We start from the raw sequence: 22,242 nt of genomic DNA, 5'->3' as shown, positions 1-22,242 counted from the left end.
AGCTTACGCTCGGCCTTTCCTTACTGTCTTGTCAAGCCGATTTCGAGTAAACGCCCTAAATCCTCCAGCAGCCTGGAAAAAACGCGGTTCCGTTCGAGCGCAGCTGGTACGGGGTGTGTTTTTAGCCGAGGGACATCGCGGTTGTGGGTGAAATATCGTCAGAGGTTTCGGGCAACGGCACAACTAACCGTGTGAGGAAGCGATGGGTCTCACCCTGGCTCTTGCAGCTCGGGTGGGTATTAAAAATGTGCTGGAGGGAAAGCGCCAGCCCCGCGGTGGACAGCGTGTCATTTTCCTGCTCTTTATTTTATCTTTTATTTACTTATGTATTTATTTGTCTATAGAACCTGTCCCGAGAAGCTTCCAGGAACTCATCTCTGTGTTAAACATGCACACGGGCCCCTGGCAGGTTCTCAGCTCTGGCATGATGCAACCAGGTAACTAAGTATCAGTTGGTGAGGAAGGGAATGAAATGGCTTCGACACTTAGGCTTCCTGTCTTACTCCGCCTTTCATCTTGTGTCAGAATGTTTTCATGGCATCATCATCCATAATTAAAGGCTGACTTTGAAATCCAAAGAAATTAAATTTTCATTATTTAAAAAAGTGTTGAGACAAAGTTTGTGCTCGGTCAGTTGGCTGTTTAAGCAGTGATAGAAATTTTGGATAGGATTCCCAGGATTCTTCTGGCACTATTAATGAGTATCTCATTAAAGTTTCCAACAGGAGTCCATGAGAATATACAGCACCTCAAACACCACCTCATAGTGAAATGTGACATCTCACCTTACAATGAGAATTAATCATCCTTTTTCCAGAAAGAGTCTTCTAGTTCAAGATTTGGGTGTCGTGAGTGTCAAACACCTACACCTGCTAATGTCCTCACCAGCCAGTGACTCTTGTTGTTAGTATTAATTCATGTTCTAAATGCAAACATTTTTGCAAAGCTTATTTTTCTGAAAAAAGTGACTGAGAAGACAGCTATCTTCCCATATTTTCTACTTCCCCTTTTGTTAACAGCACAGCAAAAATACTAGAAAAGGAAAAAACTTTTTTTTTTTCTGTTGTGGAAAATTGCTTGACATTTTTACGTAAAGTCTTTCCAAGAACTTGATTTTTTTTGTGATATTTTGAAAATGCCTGTGACTTTTAAAAGTATTTAATCTTTGACCACGCATAGTTTTAGTACATAAGGAGATACAAACTTTTAAAAACGTGATGGTAGGATGTATTTTCAGCTCCAGAGGTTTGACAGACTAGTCCATGTCAAACTTTGACTGCCAATTTACAGTGTAGAGTGGATTTAACAGCTTATAGATGTAAGCACTTGCAAGGATGAAGGCATCTGGCCCGAGATTCTGCATACACCTTTAAAAGTGAAGTTTTTGGCCACAGTTAATGGTTTTACTGAAGGTATTATATTGCTTCCTGAATAAAAATCCCTGCATAAATCTTGGCCTATCTAAAATAACTAGCTGCCAATCACAGAAAAGGAACATTTGAAAAGCCCTGTTGTGGCAAACAGCTCTGGGGTTTAATATGTGCATAAGATTGTATATAGAATCAAAATGCTCTCTGTCATAAAGATACAGTGAATGATGACAGCAACAGCCAACGGAAGGGGAAACAGGAAAGTTGACTCACAAAATGACAATCCTGTGCAGAGAACCAGAGGATGTGTTGGACTAATTCTACTTAATTCTAATTGCCTGCAATCCAAAAAGGCAGTAACGTTTTGTGGAAGGATACATGGAAGTCTGTTAGATACATGAATGACATGGTGGTTCTGTGAAATGTTATGAAAAATGGAGGTTAGCATAATCATGTGAAGGAACTGAAAAAATAAATCAATAGTGGCATACTGAGAAGGAGGGAGAGAGAAATGCTGTAAGAAAGGATCAGAGAGTGAGAAGGCAGAGGAGGACATAAAAAATTAGAACTAATAGATGAAATTATGTGCTGCTGATAATAGACTTGTCCATCCATGAGCAGAAGAATCCATCCTCCAAGTGTGTCGGAGTGGTGGCTTGTGTGATGAACATGAAGCTGGCACCCAGCTCCCTGGGGTCTTGCCTGCTTCTGGAGGAGATCCAGGGAAAAGATTCCTGCTATACTTTATCTTCGCGCAAGATGGCAGTACTGCACTGGCAGCCACTGACAGGTCTTTAATTAGGCTTCATTAGAGAAAATTGTGTTTGATGGGTCTCTCACTGCTGAATTTGAGAGAATGTAATTTTTCCTCAAAGCAGGTTACCAAAGATACCATCCACCCATCTGCAGGCAAGCAGACTGTTTCGGTCTGTCCAAATTTCTTCTTTTCTTGAGCAGGAAAGTATTTCAGAGTGCAGCAGACTTCTGTATTGCAGACGTCTGGTTTCTTTGGAGGGGTTAACGTGATGGGGCACCGTATTTCAATAATCATAGAATCTTCATGCTTGGAAAGGACCTTTGAGATCATCGAGTCCAACCATACACACACAACCCCCTACAATCTCTGTCACTAGAGCATGCCCTGAAAGCAACAATACAAGAATAGAGAACAGGAGGAGAAACTGTGGGTGATTGCTAAGGAAATGGGGATAGTTTCTGAAGAAAAGATTAAGGATTTAAGAAGTAGCAGAGAGAATGCAGGCTGGTTTCGCATAGGGCATAAAGAGCCGCTGTGGTTCATGTGTGTGGAGAGGAGGCAGGTTTGAGCTACACCAGACTGCAGGCACTGGGGAGGAGCCCATCTGCGACAGGGGTGGCAGCTCTTGCCTCTCCTTGCTGATAGCTGCTTGCTGCTCCAGACATGAGCTGAACAGTAGGATTTCACTCATAACTGTGAATGTTCTTGGCACCAGAGAGGGCACATTGCCTGCCCTATGCCAGTTCCCAAACTCCCAGCCACGTTGCCGCTCTTCATTTGAGTGCCGGTCACAGGAAATCAGAAACACCTCTGAAGAGCCACAGTGAAATGCAGAATCTCTGATGCCTGTCTTACCCCTCCATCAGTGGCTTGCTACCACTGTGCTTCAGATACATCATGAAAAACAAGAGCTGCGTTAAGCGGTGCTGCCAAGTCTCCTTCGGTGCAGTGCCTTATGCATGATGTGCTGGCACACCATTGTCTGGGAACCATTGTCCTGTGGAGTACAGCAGTATAAAGTGACATGACTATCCAGTCAGTCATGTCTGCTTTGTTCCTGTCATCTTTTCTCAAAGGTTTAAATGATAAGATGTATTCTCTCCACAAATAGTTGGTCCAAAAATAATTAAATCTTAGAAATTTTGTTTGTGGTACTCATCTGAAAAAAATTAAGTAACGTAAAAATGGAAATAACTGTAACTTGTGCCAATGCAGATGTTTATTGGATTAATTAAATGTGATTTTTATGTTACAAGAAGGAAAAAGGAACATAGAAGAATAACCAGAATAAATCTTTGGAAGCAAGCAAGCGTTCTTTCTCTTATCTTTATATGTAGTGCAGTTTGATGAATCAGTTTGAATTTTACCATACTGTGTGTAAATTTATCAATGGGTGTAAAACTGTTCATTATCTGCTTCAGTTTGATGATCCAGAATAAGAAGGAAGCAAATCATGCTAGGGATACCCTGCAGAAAGAAGGTTACATCTTTATCCGTCTGCCTGATTGATTCCATCCAACTGGAAAGATTGTCTACAAAATTAAACTCAAAAATACATCGACATTCTCCAAAATGGAACAGCAAATGCTTATTTAATACCTTATAACTTTAAAGATGCTGGATCAAAATAATTAAATAGTTTGGAAAAGATAAATCAATAAAGATATAAAATAAATAGATAAAAGAAAAAAATCAATGCCCTAAATTCATGGTGTTTAGCAAACCCATTTCCTGGTTTTGCCACTGTGTATCTGTTTGAGTAAGCTGCCTGTACTGACTGTAAACACAAGTGACCGGAAGACTTTTTTTAACCTCACGATAATTCTTTAACTTGTGACAATTGCTTAATTTTGTTTGGGAGTGAGTGTTCAGCAAAAACCCCAAATTTCTGCTGTCTTATGTTAAAGACAAAAAATGATTACATCCTTGAAGATTTTGGGGTTTTGTTTTCCTCTTACTATTCGACTTTTGAAAAAAGGAAGTGTGTGAATATATGTAGATAGGTGAACTTTGAAAATCCAAGCACGTACACAGAACGAGTATAAACTTTTAGCTTTGACACAGCATTTTTTGTTAGTAGTAAGGGAAGTCCCAATGTTATCTAATCCTCTTAGTTAACCAAAGCATTTATTGGCTTAGTGAAGTTGCTCTTAAACTGGAAGCTTCCTCTTCATTCTGGGAATGTTTTTGTCATTTGTTCTTACTGGAAGGGGATTTGTTTCAGCCTGTGACTTCAAAGTGAAGAAGCGACTAAAGAGATATGCTGCTGCTTAATAATTCCCAGGGATAATGATTGCTCAACTCACATTTGCTCATTCTGGTTTTCTCTTTGGAAAAGGATTCATACAGCACAAGTGCTGTAAATGCTAACCAGGCAGTACCCCCTCCCGCGATCTGATTCTCCTCTTCCTTTCTGGTGAGATTTGATGTAGTGTTTACTAGAAAGCATTTTCTTCACTATAAAAAAACCTGAAGAATAGTGTTTAACGTTTCATTTTTTTTTGTTTGTACTGCCCTTCTCATGTTGCCACATTTTCTCAGTCTAACAGGGCCCTTCAGTATCTGATCATGCCTGATACCGTTAGAGAGGTTCCCTAACTCTTCTGGATTGTCTGTGCAGAGTTTGTAGACGTTGCTGTCCTCTCTGCTACGGTACGTGCAGAGGTCACAGGCACTGTTGCGGGTATCACAGTGGGCTCTGGTTACTCTCTACAGCAGCCCCTGTGGATGTTAGAAGAAATTCCAGAGAACCAGATGTGCTCTGAGGCATGGTTTGGTCTGGATCAGTTGGCTACACCTTTTAGCCCTTCTGGTGATGAAGGCAGCTTTGTAAAGCTGGGTGTTAACTTCAGTCACTGATCTTGGGTTTCACCTGCAGTCTTTAGAGCCACAAAATAGTTTTACGCGTGTAGCACTGCGTATTAAATACCAAATGTGACCAATACACAAACTACATATGCTAGGTATGCTACAATACACTGTAACTACTACAGCTAATCCTTGCAGTCCCAGGGAACTGCTGTTACCCTGTAGGCCTGTGTTACTCTATCTCCATTCCTAACAGTAGGCCATAAGCTTTGTACTGAGTCTGCCAGGCCTCAGGGATGAGGTTGGCCAGGCCTGCTCTGTCTAAACTTTTCTTGGCCTGCCTGCACCTCGGTGTTATTTGGCTTGTCTCTGGCAGCAATTTTGCTGACTGATCAGTTTTCTATAGCTAATTTGTTTTATTTTGGTTATCTTTGCATGGTACCACCATGATTTTATGACTGGCATAATGGTGTAATGCAGACAAATGCAGGCTTGGTATAATAGCAAAAGATTCTTAGTTTTATATATAAGCTCTGCTTCCTGCTTGTCCATAAAAAATACTTTAAGTGTACCTGTCATTAAGATTAGTCTAACCTGTATTCTTCCTTCAGCATGCTGAAGGTAAATGCACCTTTTTTTACAGTTCCATGAAGATGTGTGTTTGAAAACAGGGGAGACGTGCAGCAAACCCAAATATGGCTATCCTCAGGAAGGATGCAGTTGTACTGTGCATGAGATGCTCTTTGTTCCCAGTATGGAAAATGTTTCCATATTTTGTTTCCAAATTCCATTTCCATTTACAGGTGTAAATTTGGCGGTAAATTTGTAGGTCAGTGCGTAAATGCTGTTCAGAGCATACACCAGAATACAGTAAAGCATTCCAGCTGTTGTGTTCCAAATCCAGCTCTTTTTGTCTTTGTGTTTTGAAAGGTATCCAGCACGCAGAGGACAGTAACACAGGGCATGGCGCTGTGATTCTGGCTGAAAGGAACAGTTCCGCATGTCAGGGGAACTGGGCAGATCTGGCAGCCCAAGAGAGGTGAGGCTGCCTCAGCCCCATGTCCACAGGTCCAACCAGCGTGAGCTGAGCGTGTATTCCCGGTATGGACATGCACACAGAACTCACATATACACCCCATTGCATACATACATACACACACGGCCAGCCACACGGGTAGAATCATAGAATCGTCTAGGTTGGAAGGAACCTTTAAGACCATCAAGTCCAGCCATTAACCTATCACTGCCAAAACCACCACTAAACCATGTCCCTAAGCACCTACCCGTCTTTTACATGCCTCCAGGGATAGTGACTCAGCTGCTTCCTTGGAATGACACAGACCCACGGACCACCCACAGGAACAGCATCAACAGCTTCATCCTGTTCCTCTCTCTGACAGAGTTCTGCTGGCGGGAATATGTATACATATGTACAGGGTGGATTCCTCCCGTAGCTGTGCTCATTCAGTCTGCCCTCTGGCTGACCCTGGATCCCAGTCTCCCAGTCTAGCATCTAGGCACATGAGCCAGGAGGCGTGCAGCCCTTCTCCAGTTACTGCTACTGACATAAACCCCAGTCCCCCCCGCACGCCTCCACCCAGGGCTGGCCAGGACTCCCGTGATCCCACAGCACCGAGCCCCAAGGTCTCTCCCTTAGAGACATACACACCCCAACGCCTCTAAGCGGGTCTGTCCCATAGAGAGTCCCCAGACGCCGTGGTCTCTCCAGCAGCTGCCTAGGACTCCCTTGGTCCCCCTGATAGGGTCCCAGCTCCTCCTGTGATCTTTCCTTCAAAGACCCCCACCCCCTGCCTCCCTGGGCATTGCGCATATGCACTGGCTCATCCGGCTGGGTCTTTTCTCACACACTCACACACCCTCTTGCTCTGGCTCCCAGGGAACATCGGCCTTTGATCCCCTGTCTCATCCCAGGGACTGGCATTTGGTGTCACTCACATCTCCCCAGCTGCCGGCACCCAGGCACCGGGGCCCTCTGCCCCATGGTCCCAGTCTAGCTGCTGGCACTCAGACCTGCGCCTGCTCCAGCTGCTGCTGCCACAGATGTGGGGGCAGCTACGGCCGAGGTCTTGGTGCAGGTGCTGGCACTGAAGTCCACTCCGGTGTCTAATTGCTGCATCATGGACATGAGTCCTCTGATCCATGGTATGACTCCAGTTGCTGGCACTCAGACCCCCATATACGTACATTCCCCCCGCCATCACCCCCCGAATAAAGAGTCCCACACGCGTGAAAAGAGTCAGAAAGCAATTTAACGAGAGGACAGACTGCACTAACTGGGCACAGGGCATGGCCAGACAAGTGCATCAACTAGCAACTGTTTTTTATATGCAAGCAGTCCTTTTTATTCCCTTATGCCTCTGTTGTCTCACACTTGTTCCTTCCAAAGTCACTTAGATCTATCCCTTTTCCCACCTTTGGTTCCTCCCTTAAGCATCTCATAGCAAGCCCTGTGCAATGCCACAGTGCTCTTCCCCTGCATCCCGTAATGTGTCCCACAGCACACCACCAGCTCCCTCAGTCTGAAAGGTGCTGTGGTGCTGGCTCATCCTGCTGGGCTTCAGACCTGGAGCTGAGGCTGTCCTGGGAGGGGCCCAGGCAGGCTGTCCCTTCCTCTGAGTCTCTTATTTGGCTTCCCACCCGCCCTGGGGCCTCTGTGCTCCTCTGTGCTTGCTGGGGTGGGTCTCTGATGGGCTGGTAACTCCTGTGATGTGCCTGGGAGCAGTAGGGTGTTATTTGGGTTCCCCACCTGCCATTGCCTCTCTGTGGGGGTGTGGAGGAGCTTTTATCGGAGAACCTGATGTTCCACATCCTCCTTTCTGAGAGGCTCACATTATATAATTTCGGAAGATTTGGACCCAAGTCAGTGAATGAAACCCATCTTTGTCAAGCACCTCCCCAGCAATGTGCCAAAAAACTGGATAGCTTCCACGTAGGCTTCTCAACCACCTGCTGGTTTATGGCCCATAGAAATGTTAACTACGTATTACAGACGGCAGTACCTGATAATTCCGGCATAGAGAGCACAAGGGTGTGGCTGTCCTTGCCCTCCTTCAGTACACGTCTGTGCCACGTACATGGTGCCACGGGTTACAGCTTTGAATTTGTTCTATATGCCACTCTGTAAACGTACTCGCTAGTAAACTGTTATCACAATGGCTCCTCGGTTCTGTGGTAGATTAATGTCCTGATTAATATTCTCATTTTGGGGTTTCTTTCTTTTGGGGAAGTTGCGGCAGAGATCTTGTTAGGGTTATGTTTCACAACATAACAAACATTTTCACAGCAAAGAAACCGTGTGCCACACTGTGTTATCAAATTGTATTGTCAGGTTATTGAACTGGAGTTCTATCCCTCTGCAAGATCTTTAAGTGGCAGAGAACAGAGTTATTTAAGTAAAGTCGGACTGCCTCTTTCTCTCTGGAGAAGCAGCAAATAGCTCCTGGATTTCACAGACATCCCGGATGCTGCGTAGTCATCCAAAAATCCAGCCCTTTGACATCAGTCTTCCTCCACCTCAACAGGTGTCACCAGGCAAGCCATCCGTTTGGGGAGCGAAGGACGTGATTTCACGATGACACAGCGGCGGTGCCCGCTTTCGGTTTTGTTTCCCGAGAGCCTGTGGCTTTCAGGAATGGACGAGTCTCCCGGGAGGGCTCCCCGGGGCTGGGGCGCTGAGCAGCGCGGGGCTGTCAGCCGGGCGACGGGGCTTTTCGGGACGCCTTTCCGCGGAGAAGCGCCGACCGGAGGGTTTCCCGGGGCGGCCTCCGACCACCGAGGCGCAGCGGGGGCGGCCGGCTAAGGCCTGGGCCGGGGTCTAACGCAGCGGGGCCGACCCGTGAGGGAGGGCCGGGCCGGGCCGGGCCGGGCCGGGCAGGGCTGGGCTGGGCTGGGCTGGGCTGAGCCCCGCTCCGCGCCGCGCCGCAGAGCCACAGCCGCCGGGGGCGGCCGCCGGGGGAGGCGTCCCGCAGCGCCCCGAGGGCCCGCGGAGGTAAGGGGGGAGCCGGGCCGGGGGTCGGCCGGGAGGGTCTCTGCCTGCCCGGGCGGGAGCGGGTGTTTGTCCGCCCCCCCGCCCCACCTCCGGCACCTCCGGCTGGCCCCGGAGCTCAGCCCGGCCGGGGGCTGCCGGCAGCGGGTGTCCCGGGGTGGATCCGCAGGGACCCCCGTCCTGCCCTGCCGCGACCCTGGCTTCCCGGGGGCTTTCTCCCTAAAGGCTATGGCGGTCACAGGCTTTGCTTAGGAGTACCCAGTGACAGGCAAGACAGATATTTGGGAAATCTGGGAAACCTGTTGCAGAACAGAGGTCAAACAAGCAAACGAACAAACAGCAACAGCGGTATATAACCGTGCTGTTAAACGTGTGTGTGTATACATATATATATATGTATATATACACACACACATGTATATATACATATTAAAAAAAAACCCCACCAAACCAAAGCAAAACCCCAAACCAAAAAAACTTGTTCTGGTCTTTTGTTTGCTACTAAATACTCAAATGGGAAAAGCAACCCTGCGACCTCAAGGCAAGCAACGGGAAAGAGGAAACTAAATTTCTGACATTGAAAGCTAGCGACATCAATGGCTTCTGTGGTCTCACAGTATTTTACAAATTTGTTTCCGTTTCTTTTGGTTGCACCTTTTTTTTTTTTTTTCCTTTTTCTATGAGAAAATGTCATTAAACCTGTTTTTAAGCACAGAAGAAATCAGTGGAAATTAACCTCCATCGGTCTCACCTATTGCGGAAATCCACCCCCTCAACCTCCTAAGGTAGTTTCAGGTTGTCAGAACGCAAATGTTACATTCAGCTATTTCATATACCACTGTCTCCACGTTCCTCCCACACATCAAGTAAAAAGGTTAACTCTTACCAGTTTTCTGTATTATGTTTTTGCTTCCATGACAGATACTGTGAGTGGGCTGTCAAGTGGAACGAAGAAAATACTTCCTGAAAACTTTGAAGGGGTCATTTCACAGCAGTTTAACTCTTCTGAGAATCTCAACCCTTTTTTGAGATATGCAAAGACAACATAAGTGTGTGAACTTACACTGAAACATACGTTTAAAATTGTATTTTGTGCTGTTGACCAAGTTATCCCACTACGGTCTGCAAGTTAACGTGAGTACGTCCTTTGGCTTCTAATACTTGGGTTTGGGCTTGGGTTTTTTTCTGTACTGACTGACTTCTACAATCAAGAAAAAGAAAAAGACAGCGCTCTTCGTTTTTTGCTAAGCTAATGCATTGGCTTGACAACTCTTCTTGCACTACACAGTGGCAAGGCACGGGGCCTTCATTGTGTTCAAATCTTAAACAGACAATATCTGTTCTTACCAGCAACAGGTAGGCAATGCTCTTCCCATTATTCCTACTTACAACCTTTGCAGACATGAGTAAGTTGTGTAGCATTTTCCAGTCATTGTTATCAGCTGTTTGGCACCACTTGGGATTAGTACAGTAAGGACCCCCAGTTTGTGTAGACGGATGACTTCTTGCTATTGGTACTCCAAGGACTTGCTCACATACAGCTTTGATCAGATGACACGTTTCTCAAAATGCCTGTGGCATTTTATGTACTCATTTTCCCAACATTTCTGTCTCTGGTTACAGTGAACCACTATTAGCAATAGAGAATTTTCCCTAGTGGGGAATTTTCAAATAGTGGGGAAGTTTCCTGAAGAAGTAGGTGGAGTTACATCAACATTTAAGTTCTGTCACAAGAAGTCTTTGGGCAAATAGTTCTGCTTTTCCTGTCTTCTTCATTTGATTGGGAGGGAAACATAAAGCAGCAATACTGAAGAGCATTTTGCACAGCGAATATCTTTTTGCTTTTATAAAACTGTGTTTGCCATAGATGTCAGAAGCCAGCAGGAGGAGAGAAGAAGCATTGTGATAGGTTCTGTGAGAAAAATTGTAAGAAGATTGCAGCTTTGGTAAAAAACTTCAACTGGCATCCAGCTGCTTCAACCAACCCAGCCAGAGGTTCCTTCTGCTCAAGGTGAAACTGGATAAGGGTCTGTCATGGTTATTGCAGCAGGTTTTTGCATGTGCTTCTGGATTTGATGTGCACCTACTTTTTTTTCTCTCTGAAAGTGAAAAATTGAGTACAGCAGCAGACTTTCTCAGTCTTGAGGAATTTTGTAAGTAATAGTCATACTTCTTTTGTGTGTAGTAAGGCTTGTTTTCTTCTACAGTGGGAGAAAACATGCAAATTAAAGGTCAGCAATTGCAGGATACAACCGTGGGTCTTGGAACCATAAAAGCTTACTTCTTGTCATCCGTCTTCCAGGAGTTAATCCAAACACCTCTCCTGGAGTTCATACCAACATTGACGTTTCCTGACAAAAAAGTGGGTATGGGTTGCATGCATGGGTAGGGATATCTTTCTGTGGCTGTAGTATATGTGCTATTATTTGTTCTGAGCAGTCTCTCAGCTACTTTAGCAAAAAAAAGTAGAAAGTGTTTTGTGGCTGAGTGTGCTACAAGTCAGCATCTCGCTCTTCTGCAGGCTTGCCTCTAGAGTAAGCCTGGTCAGAGCAGCCTGGTGAGATCGGTGTGCCTCTGCCTTGTTTGAGAAGCTTTGCTCTGGAGCTCAGTTGGTGCGCTGGACTGTTTGTCACTCAGGCAGTGGCATCGTGATGGAGGTACTCTCGTGCGCGCACATCACTCTTAGGTACACACAGGATTAGGCAGCGGTTTGTGAGTTATTTTTAGAGCATCATGAATTGGGTACCTAACCACATTAAGAAGCTTGGGATTTATTTACCAATGAAACAGATCTTTCACCCTGGGGATCGGACTTGTATTTTCCTGTCCCTGTTGGCAATACATCCTTTTGTAATTCCTCGTGTCTGCCTAACAATGTATTAGATTGACTCTCTTTCTCAGCTCCATCTGTGTTGCCTTCTGCAGACCCGCTATTGGGTTTCCAGCAGCAATCTGAGGGAAAAAGGAGCTTGAATCAAATTCTTATGAGGAGTCTAATTCCGTTAAGCCACAACACTGAAAAGGCACATGTATCTTAAGATTCAGGGCAAAATTGTTATTTTATTATCATCGTAAATTTGGCAATCAGAGAAAGAAAGACAAAACATCTTACCAAAAATGGTAAGAGTTGCAGTCCAGATAGGATTTCATCAGTTAGGAAGAGTGACGGGTAGTACAGTTGCCTAATTTCTTATGCAAACACTGGAGTTACCACTAGAAAGCAACTGAAGGCAATCTTTCTTTATTTTTGTGGCTGTTTGGGTATCCAAAAGGAAGACTTCATATAGATATCCAAAATGAAGACTTCATGTAGATAAAATTCTACAGTTCTCTGTACTCAAGAAAGACTTCCATTACAGTGAATTTGAATTTTTCTTGAGAGGAATTTGAAAAATTATGGCAATGCTTGGTACGACTATTGCTCTGACTTAATTGCACATTTAGTAAGTGCAGTGGGTGTGTGATGATTAAGTGTATGAATTGACATTAATGAGTGTTTTATAATGTTAAAGTGTTGTGTAGGAGTATAAAAGCTTTGTCAATAAAGAGGGGAAAAACTTCTGTCAGATAATTGAAATAATTTACATGTTCAGAGGTAACGCAGCAGTAATTCAAGAAACAGATTTTGTTTGTAGGCTGACTGGTTTTGTCACTGTTTTACAAAGGCGCTATTGTGTAAATACTCATTAAGTGATTAATTACGGCACAAATTCCGTTCACATTATATGTAACTTCATGAGCCCCATGTTAAGTACTGTGAGACCAGGTGTTACAAAGCAGGGTATGTGCACAGTGTGTTAAAGTAAGGCACACAGGTGGGGAAGAACTGAGTTCTATTTCTTCCACTGGACGCCTACAGAAAACTCCTCCCTTCTTCTCCAGGCAGGAGCAACACTCCCTGCTACAATTTAGGGGAACAGTTGGGTATTGGGGAGTATTTATTTACTAATTGACAGACATATAAAGCATATATTTTGCTGTAACCAAGGACAAGTATTTAAAGCAAATACAATTAGATGTTCTTCCCGCATCCGTGCAGGAAGCTTTCTGCACGATCATCCAAGGTAGTTAATGGTGCAGTTTTGTTACGTTTTCGTCTATAGTGGAATTTGGTGCCTTCTGTCCAGTTCTTTGTGTGGAATGACTACAAAATGTATTTCACAGTGCAAGTTAGAAAATGAGCAGATAGTTATATTTGTCTATTATTTTATCTTTTTAGGTTCTATCTACATCATGGAAAAGTCTTTGCTTTTGTATACATTTTTATTCTACTGGCATTTCCTAAATGGTAAGAAGCTGAGTTGTAAGAAGCGGTAGAACTGTTTGTTTCCTTTCAACGTATAAGCACAGAAATGTTAATTCCTGTTTTCATTCAGTGCTAGCGTTTGGGGTTTTTTCCCTTAGTGCTTTAAATAAAAAGGTCTTAGCTTTCACACTAAACTAGATACGCGTGCTTTGATGTGGGGCCAGGTTAAAATCCCTGTCAGTGTTTCAGCACAGACACCGTTTCAGACAAGGTACCATTTGTATTGTGCAAAAAGTTTCACTGGGGCTGTCAAACCTGGGAATTGTCATGTATTCTTTAACATTGTCTGCAAAAACTGTTGACATTTTTATAAACAGAACTTCCCCATCCAAGGCACTAACAATTGCCTGTTACCATGGCAGTGTTCTGAAAGCAGCAGCTGAGGGGCCGTGCACACACATTCGCCTATTTTTAGGACAGCGTCACACTGCGTATGTGCACAAAGCAGGTGTCTGCAGGTTTAAATAGCCCAGTTTGTCCCAAACTTGGGCAAGTGCATGCAAAAATGTTTAACTTTTCTGAACAGGGCAGATAGATAGATACTTTTGGTCCTTAAACATCCCATGTATATGGTAAGACATGACTTCGAAGATTAGGCTTATAATTGGAATTATATTATATTTTCTTCCAAATTTTGTTTTTCAGCTTTGTTCACAGTTGAAGCTCCCCGGACACTCTACACTGTGGAACACGGGAACAACGTGACCATGGAATGCACATTTCCAGTGAATGGGAAATTAAAGTTTAGAGATTTAAGTGTCAGCTGGGAAAAGAAAGATGAGTTAAAGAAGCAGGTTTATGTGCTTCTCAAAGGAAAGGAAGACTTCAAAAGCCAGCACAGTGACTTTAGGGGAAGAATAAAATTGTTGAAAGAGAATCTGAACTTGGGACAGTCTCTCCTTCAGATCACTGATGTGAAGCTCAGAGATGCAGGGTTTTACCGCTGCCTTATTGGCTATGGGGGAGCCGACTACAAGACGATCAATCTGAAAGTTAAGGGTGAGTGTGCTACTGCAGGAGGTTCAGTGCTATCTGATACTGTTAAAAGATTTCAGAGAAGCCCCTGTAGCGAGCTATGTCTGGGCTAGCATTTAAAGAAACCTCTCCACAGACAGGAGCCACCTCATGGACCTTGCATGGCTGTATAACTTTATGTTTCTGTCTAGGTTGAATCCATGTTCTGTCCTTTATTTCCCATAATGACATATGAGAAATGGTGTTGCAAAACCATTTAGACAGGACAAAGACCAGAAAGCTAACGCAGTTTTCTAAGTAGCGTGAAAATTGTAATAAATCGTGTACCTCCAGTTACTATGGAGAGACACCATAGCAATATTTATTTTCCCTGTCGAGAGCATGTTTTACAAAATCCAAGCTGATGTACAGAAACTTGACACAGGGGTTGGGGATAAAGAAAAGGTGTCTTGCTAATATATACTCTTCTTCTAGCTTCCTATTAGTGATAATTTTCTTCCGTTTGTTTAGCTCCTTATAGAACTATAACCCAAGGAGTGGTGAGCATAGGAGACAACAATTGGAAGTTGACGTGTCAGTCAGAAGGATACCCACAAGCTGAAGTGATATGGCAAAACAGAGAATATGAAGATTTGACTGATAAGGCAAACACAAGTTATGAAACTGGAAGTGACCAGCTATATCGTGTGACAAGTACCCTTACAATCAAAAGCAGGACTGATGAGGTTTTCTACTGTACATTCTGGAATAAAGAGCTGCAAGAAAATACATCTGCCATTTTACGCATAGCAGGTAACATTTCTACATTTCACTTATGGTAACACACTTCAAGGTACTATGTCATTTTGTTCCAGTTGAATCAGCCACGATTTGTTTCTCTTTCCTATCTAATTTTGAAAAGGCTAAAAAGAAATACCTGCGCGGTTAAGTTTCGCTATTAGCGTGTGCTTCCACCATACTAACTTGTTCATCACGCATGTGTGGACAGAATTCAAGGATAGTAATTTTGCATGACCTACAGTTAAGTGAAAATTGAGTCTGAGGGTTAAAAAAAGTTCCATTACCCGAAAAGCGTATAGCTCGGAGCCTAGGAAGGAAAACCTCCCATATAAATTAGACACACCTTCCAAGAATGTTCTGTTTTGCTGATGATAACTGTCAAATAAATTTGAAGAATATGGTCTTCTCCTACCACTACAGCCTTTGCTTTGAGCATATTTAAATTTAACAAATGATACACAGATTGTTTTTCTCATAAAGTCTGGACTGAAGGAAGATGCGTGAATGGCGAAACTAATACAATTTCTCATTGGACCTTTTAACTGGGCACCACCTCTACGCCTTTTGCTTTTGGTTACTCTCTTAATTTCTGGGTTGCACTGAGATATGTTTGCACAAGCTTTCAACCAGACTGGGGACCTGATCCAACTCGAAAATAATATTTCTGTTTATCAGGCAGTTACTTGGTCAGGTCATTCCCCTGGTCCTGTTCACCATGCAGTTTTAAAAATGCCTCTGCTGGCACACTTTCTGGGACTGACAGGGGGTGGAAACAGGCAGCTGGGAGTGAGACAGCCAAGTCATCCTTTCAACGAGTGGTGACCGGGCAAGTTTGGTTTTAACGAGAAGTGCCTCTGGGATTCAAGGAGGTCACTCACCCTTTGCATTCAGAGCTTTTCCAGATGAAAGGGACTCTCTTCTCTTTCTCAATCAGCTCCTTCCTGTAGTCCTGACGGGAAAGGAATCTAGATGTCACACTTTGTACCCTGGTGACAAGCAGGATTTGTGACTGGAATCAAAGGCACTATCGCATGGAATGCAGGAAGCAAAGATAAATATGAATGAAATATGAATCATAGAATCGCCTAGGTTGGAAGGGACCTGTATGTTCTATCTTTTTTTTCCCCCCTTTATTGGGATAATGAGATACGGTAAAGAGCACCATCAGCACCTGACCTTAGGCAAAATCTAAAATGCTGTTATCATGTCTGAACTGCTGATAGCAGAAATAACACGATGCAAATGAAAGGAAAAGGGAGAAGCTTAAGCAATTATGTAATGTCTTTCCCCACCCACTTGTTTTTCTCGAAGATTCAGCTGATGGTGTTCTGTGGACTGAGAGCAGACGCTTTGTTGGAGCAATTCTCATTGTGACTGCTTTGTTTGGATCTGTGCTTCTATGTACGCTCTGCATAAAAAAAGGTATTCAAATTATTTATTTCAGTGTATCATCTCAGTTACGATCAGTCTGTTCTGTTAATTCATCCTCACAGAGGTGGAATGAGATAATAAAAGTCTGCCTTAGACCTTTCATCCTGAAACCACTAAATTTTTTGCCCCATTGTTTATTTCTTTTTCTTTCTCCAACTTAGTTAAATACTATCAAGTTAGCAGAATGGAACAGGTTGTCAGCTCCCCACAAACCAGTTACCAAGCATCTCTATTAATTTTTCTTATAGGTAGTGATGTAGAGCAGTAAGATTAGTGTCGAGTCTATTCAAACATCAAAGCATAGCTTATGCACCCACTGCAAATTCAACTGTCCTATTCTGTGTCCTCCCTTTTGATTGGGAACCAGAATGTTAGGAGCAGACAGGACACAAGAGGGTTTTTAGAGTTTTTTTTCCTGCATTTGCTGAAAAATTTCACTGAACTGTGACAGCATGTTTTTTTAAGTGATCTAATTGTTATGAATTCTACGTGTATTTTTATTCTGGTTAAAACACCATAAGAACGGTGGATTACATATGAAATGATATGGTTTTGAGTCTGAAAGACTCCCCTGTGGCTTCATACCACTTGATTAATTTCCTTTTTAAGTTTTGAGCTTTTTCAGTTCACTTCAATGACTTGAACTGGACATTTTCAGCATCACATTATGCTGAAGAGCTAAAGCGTTGGTGGTAATTTGTTTTCACTTGCTAACCAAAGAAAAAACTTAGAGAAATTTTTAGGTTATCTAAGGATGAAAAGAATACAGTTTGCCCTCAAATTAAAGCAAAAATGTTTGAAATGTGTTGCTTAACTTGAAATAAGTACTGTTACTTTTTTTTCTTTGGTTGGTTGGTTGTATTTTTTTTTTCCTTGTAGAGAAGGTAAGTGTGTTTGAGGATTCTATATTCAGAAATTCTATATTCAGGATTCTATATTTTCTCTCTCTCTCTCTCTCTCTCATATATATTCTCTATTCAGAATCTATATAGAGGTTCTATATTCTATATTCACTCTTCATTTTAACAGATGCAATAAAGTCATGTAGATCTCAGAACATCCATAGGAGTCATTAGAAAATGTTGAAAGGAAAAGTGTTTTTGCTGAACATTCTAGTTTTGGCCAGAAGCCTTCCTCTGTATAACAAATTTGTGTGGTTTTTTAGCTGAAGCATAGTTACTTCTTGTTTTCCAAATAACTTTTTGAGTTTTTGGGGGGTCAAGTTGTCTGCAGAGAAAAAGTACAGGAGGCATTGAAGCTGATACAGCTTTATCATATTATACTGGTATGACTCTGTAAATTATTACCAGAAATGCTCCCAAAACCTGAACATGATAGTGGACTAAATGCACCTGTCAAAATTCTTGCATTTGATAGGAGGTGTAAATGTGTGTACCTAACATGAAACTCATCCGGAACTAATGCAAAGGCTAGTTGTACTGTCTTTCCAAGTGGTATCTCAAAAGCTTCCACGCTAAGAGAGATGTACTTTCGGAGGGGGTATAGCAGAACTGTTGGTTTTCCTGTCTCCCAGCTCTCTTTTCCTCAGTGAAAACCAGAAACAGCCCTAATTTCTGCCTGGAAATTACATCTATAAGCAAATTCTATACTGAGCATTCATGTTCAAGTTCCACAAAATAAATACAAGATAGAACTAAATGTGGATTTTCAGTGTTTTGGTCACAAATGCATCTCCTGGATTACAGGAGCTTAACAGGCTTGCAGGTGATGCTAGCAGACTGCAGAAGGCAGGGTTAGGGTAGATAACGCTGCATGTGTGAGAATATACTTGTCCTAAGAACGTGATAGGAATAGGAGCAGAACATGAAAGTGGAAGAAGGGACAGCAAACTCCTTGACTTCTCAAAAGATTCCCTTCTGGGGATTTCAGTGAAGGTCAGAAGTTTCCTGGGTTGCTTGAGTAATATTTATTGTTTGTGTTTATACATGATAATGTATATACATGTCACAATGTATGTGATTTTCATGATTATGTTATTTATATGTGTGTGAGTGTAATAAACTACAAGTTGATTCAGAAGCTAAAGTAGTAGCAACAAGTTTTTCCTTCACAACAGAAGCTGCCCTACGTGACCAGACAAGTGATTCTTTCAGAATGGAACCTTTCTGGAATATGGGCTTTTTTCCCCTCAAAAAGCATCAAGAAGGTGATCCCCTTCTTGTTCCCTGTTGCCCAATATATTCAAATTCTAGGTGAAAATATACAATGGAAAACCATTTGAACAAGTATTTTTCAGTGATATTAGTGTATAGTATCGATGGAGTTCTGACTTAGAAGTGAGGAAAGGAAATTGGAAAGGAAACTGACAGACTGGGAGCACTGAAGAATATATTTTAAAGTCTTTGAAGAAATGGAGTGTTTTGAGAACCAATGATTACACTGTGCTAAGTGTGCCTTTACCACCACTGTGCTTAAGCACCCATTAGATCTCAAGTATTTTGTTTTCTTTTTGATTTTTCTCTCTTGTTTTCTTTCAGCTAGAGCAAATAAGAACAACAGAACACCTGTGGCTAGTTCATCAATAGCAAGTACGTACATACGGCATAAATCTAGCTCTGTGTGATTCTTGTGGAAATAATTGCTCGAGAGTTTACTTTGTAACGGTGACAAGAAAATGCAGATTTACATCCAACTTTCGTTTTGCTTTCTACTTTTCACTTATGCAACAACTATAAATTACAATCAAAGAGTAATTTTTCATTACTGTGTCACCTTCTTGAAAGGAAAACATGGAAGAAAAAGCATACTTGTTCCAGGAGCACGTCCAGAAAAGAACAGAGTGGTGTGCTGTGTTTTGGAAAGTCTGTGATAGGATGGGACATGCTCCCTGGAACACCTGCCTCAGGGTGGCCTCACACGGTGGCGTGAGGCTCTGTGCTGCAATTTGAGCCATGCTGGCATGATCCTGTGTTTTCCCTGATACGATAGTGTGCATTTGAGGGTCTTTGTCACAACATTGAGGACAGACGGTTTGGCCCTGTTGAGAGAAACACGGGAAGAAGCTTTAATGTCCCTAACAGTTTCTGTTTCCTCCTGTTGAGATAGTTGATGCTGTTTGCTATGAGCAAATCTCAGTGAATGGCCGGTACCACCATGACAGTCAGAAATGGAGGAAAGAGTGGAGAGAGTTAATATTTACTGTGTGAGAGAAGAGATTAAAATCCTTTAGTCATGATGGCTCATGGCTGGGTTTATTTTGGTTTTGTGTTTTTGTTTTTTAATTTGTTGTGGGGTTTTCTTTGGACACCACTTCAAATTAAACTGCTGCCTGAAAGTTAGTTCATACCGGCAGTTGGGGTTTTTCCTATGAAAACCTCTCTTGAGAATAATTACCCCAAATGGACAAAACATTTGGTTTTAATCTCTTCTCCTGATCTGCATTTAAGTCACGTTGTTCCTGGATGGCCTGAGATAGCAGCTTTTAGCAAAGATTTATCACTATATGAAAAGTTTAAGCTATGCTGATTGTTATCTGTATGTATGTCGTTTTTTTAAAGAGTTGTCAAAAGATAAGGATACACATGACTGCAGAGATGCTGCTTTTGAAGACGAAGAGCTGAAATGTAAGTATAAATGATAAAGGGAATAATAGTAGCAAATTGCACACAGCATCAATCATTTGTGGTCATCGGAGCCTTGATTCACGGCTGGTTTATTTAGTCCCTTGTTTCAACAGACAGAGCCTTCAAGAGAAGTGGAGCCTCCCGTTCTCTGTCTTACAAACTCACCATCATAACTCATTGTGTACTGGAAGTTATATCAAATAATTAATCTGGTTTTAAACATGAAAATAAAAGCCATGCTAAGGAAAATGGGATGTGGAGATACATAACAACCCAAATTAGTATTTTGCTTAGCTCACACTTCTGCTACAGAAAGAGTTGTGCAAGCACACCTGAAGGAGTGGGATGGCAATAGGTAGAGAGACCTTAACCCATCAGGGCCACTCAAGCAACTCTCAAGCCGTGAGATTCTGTCTCAGCAAAGCAAGAAAATAAATGACCGAATCTCTGTAGACTCTGAAACATACTGTGGTATGGAACAGGAGGGTGAATTTTTTCTTTCATGTTCTCGCTGACTTCTGAAGCACTACATTAATTACATCCCGAATCCCTCCCTGCTACACTTTACTGGTATAAACATAAACAAAGGTAAGCCTGCTGGTCTTGCAGGTATAGATCTCCCAGTTAAAAAGTCAGGGCCTGGGGATACGCTGCTAGGGATGCCAACAGATAGAGCACTGAATGTATCTGAAAGACTTTAAAAGAAGATTTTAAAAGAATGGGGGACCTAAGCCACAGCAATTTCACCGTACTTGCTAAAGAGCACTTCCCACCTGTGTGTTTGAACTACCGCTTTATTTCCTCCCATGACGATCTTCTTTTTCCATTTGACCTTTTAATTAATTTCATTTCAGATCTTTAATTTTGACAATGAAGGAAATTTTTTGGGTACCTCCAAACTCTAGGAAAGAGTCCCAAAGCCATTAAATGTTCTGTGACATCATCATTTCGTAATTTGATATTTTTTTCATATAATTCTTTCTTTTACAGATATGCAAATTGAGAAGACCTAGAGAAAGCACGGGAAGCTTTTTTTCCTCTGCGGTGAAGTTTTGACAGCTCAGATGTTCTGTGTTCTGTCTGTTAAGGGGGATATTAAGTTTTTGTTTTTGTTGTGTGATGGCAATCTTCTTCCATATCACGTTAAGTCAGGAAAAACTGCAATGAAGTTAATAGAATTATTATTCCATAAAAAGTCCTTGGATTCAGGCTTCTGTACATGTGACTAGGTTTGGAGGTATTTATTTAAATATCCAGGTTTCTGCTTTCTCAAGTTCATGCACTTTCAAAGACACATTTCATTAAAAATATCTTTAAGGTTGAGCACTTTAGGTCTATGACCGTCATGAATTTCATGGCCAGTTCTTGAATAGACCATCTTCTGGCTTTTTTTTTTTTTACCACTTGAGCTCTTGGTTCCCTGTAGAGATTTTGTATTCCAGCTTTTGGAGGATTTTTTCAATACTTTGATCCTCATAAAAGATAAAGGTGCAACAAGACGGGATGCCATACAGACAGGGCGTTTTCTGTCCTTAGTGTAGATCTTAAAATACAAGATACTCACAGCTAACCCTGAAAAAGCTGCTGTAACCCTCTTGGCAACTATGGCTTGGAAATTATTAGATAACACTGAACTTCTTGATCTCTTTCTCTGAAATGTGTTTTGGGGATTTAATTTCCTCGTGATATAGCTGGCACTACTTGGTTACTGCTCATTACTCTTCAGATTTGCCATTTGGGGATAAGACAACTCTTCAGACATTCAGGAAGAACCGCTCTTCATTTGGACTTCCTTTTTGTTCATCGTGGGCGTAGAAGGAGAACCTTCTCACTTCTAGCACATGAAGTACATGCTCTTGTGATTCCTTAAGAAATGCTGAGGGAACATTCCATTTCTTAAGCTATTGCTGTGTTATATTTTGCTAGTTGCATAGCTTTTTGGGGGGGTCACACACAGGTGGAAAATATTTATTACAAGGCTATTCACAGTTATATTTTTTTAATAAAATATGTTTTGTTTTTCGTGTGTTTTTTCCGTGTCTCTCTGACTTGTCAATAAGTAGTGTTAGCACTGCTTGTGTTTTTTCTGGGAAATTCAGGTGTCTAAGATTTGGGTACAGAACAGTGTCTATGCCCATGTTATCCCTCTAATGGCTCCCACAAAGAAGAGACAGAGGAGATCTGGAATCTCACTGGACTGAGAGTTTGGTTTTCTTTCAGTTTAA

The 22,242-nt window shown here is 42.3% G+C and overlaps 1 protein-coding gene and 1 long non-coding RNA gene across 10 annotated transcripts in view; one reads left to right on the top strand and one right to left on the bottom strand.

Moving 5' to 3' along the window:
* Positions 1-3,040: 3,040 nt before the first annotated feature.
* Positions 3,041-22,242, bottom strand: part of LOC134508951 (uncharacterized) — a 56,323-nt gene continuing 37,121 nt past the window's right edge. The window contains exon 4 of one of the 2 annotated variants that reach the window (XR_010069187.1): positions 3,041-3,594. This is a non-coding gene — a long non-coding RNA (uncharacterized LOC134508951). Of the gene's footprint in view, positions 3,595-15,022; positions 15,952-22,242 lie in introns of those variants that run through there. The other variant, XR_010069188.1, reaches the window with a different exon arrangement.
* LOC134508947 (programmed cell death 1 ligand 1-like) lies at positions 3,813-22,025 on the top strand. Of its 8 annotated transcripts, none has more exons than XM_063321178.1 (9): positions 3,813-9,968; positions 11,045-11,094; positions 13,161-13,229; positions 13,893-14,246; positions 14,733-15,014; positions 16,314-16,424; positions 18,932-18,982; positions 19,952-20,017; positions 21,008-22,025. In XM_063321178.1, the coding sequence occupies exons 1-9, from the start codon at positions 9,856-9,858 to the stop codon at positions 21,028-21,030; spliced, it is 1,119 nt and encodes a 372-aa protein (XP_063177248.1). In that variant the 5' UTR covers positions 3,813-9,855; the 3' UTR covers positions 21,031-22,025. The 8 variants fall into 8 exon arrangements, with proteins under 8 accessions (XP_063177248.1, XP_063177243.1, XP_063177245.1 ...); XM_063321173.1 differs by having other exon boundaries at positions 3,815-4,543; positions 5,579-11,598; XM_063321175.1 differs by having other exon boundaries at positions 3,815-8,944; positions 9,863-11,598.

This window comes from Chroicocephalus ridibundus, chromosome Z, assembly GCF_963924245.1.
Source record: "Chroicocephalus ridibundus chromosome Z, bChrRid1.1, whole genome shotgun sequence".
Taxonomy (NCBI): Eukaryota; Metazoa; Chordata; class Aves; order Charadriiformes; family Laridae; genus Chroicocephalus; species Chroicocephalus ridibundus.
This window is presented reverse-complemented; position numbering and strand designations above follow the sequence as displayed.

Coding starts and splice junctions, on each gene's coding strand:
- LOC134508947 (XM_063321178.1), top strand. CDS start 9,856: ATGACAGATACTGTGAGTGGGCTGTCAAGTGGAACGAAGAAAATACTT. Junction 11,095..13,160: donor TCTCAGTCTTGAGGAATTTT/GTAAGTAATAGT, acceptor TTATCTTTTTAG/GTTCTATCTACATCATGGAA. Junction 13,230..13,892: donor CTACTGGCATTTCCTAAATG/GTAAGAAGCTGA, acceptor TTTGTTTTTCAG/CTTTGTTCACAGTTGAAGCT.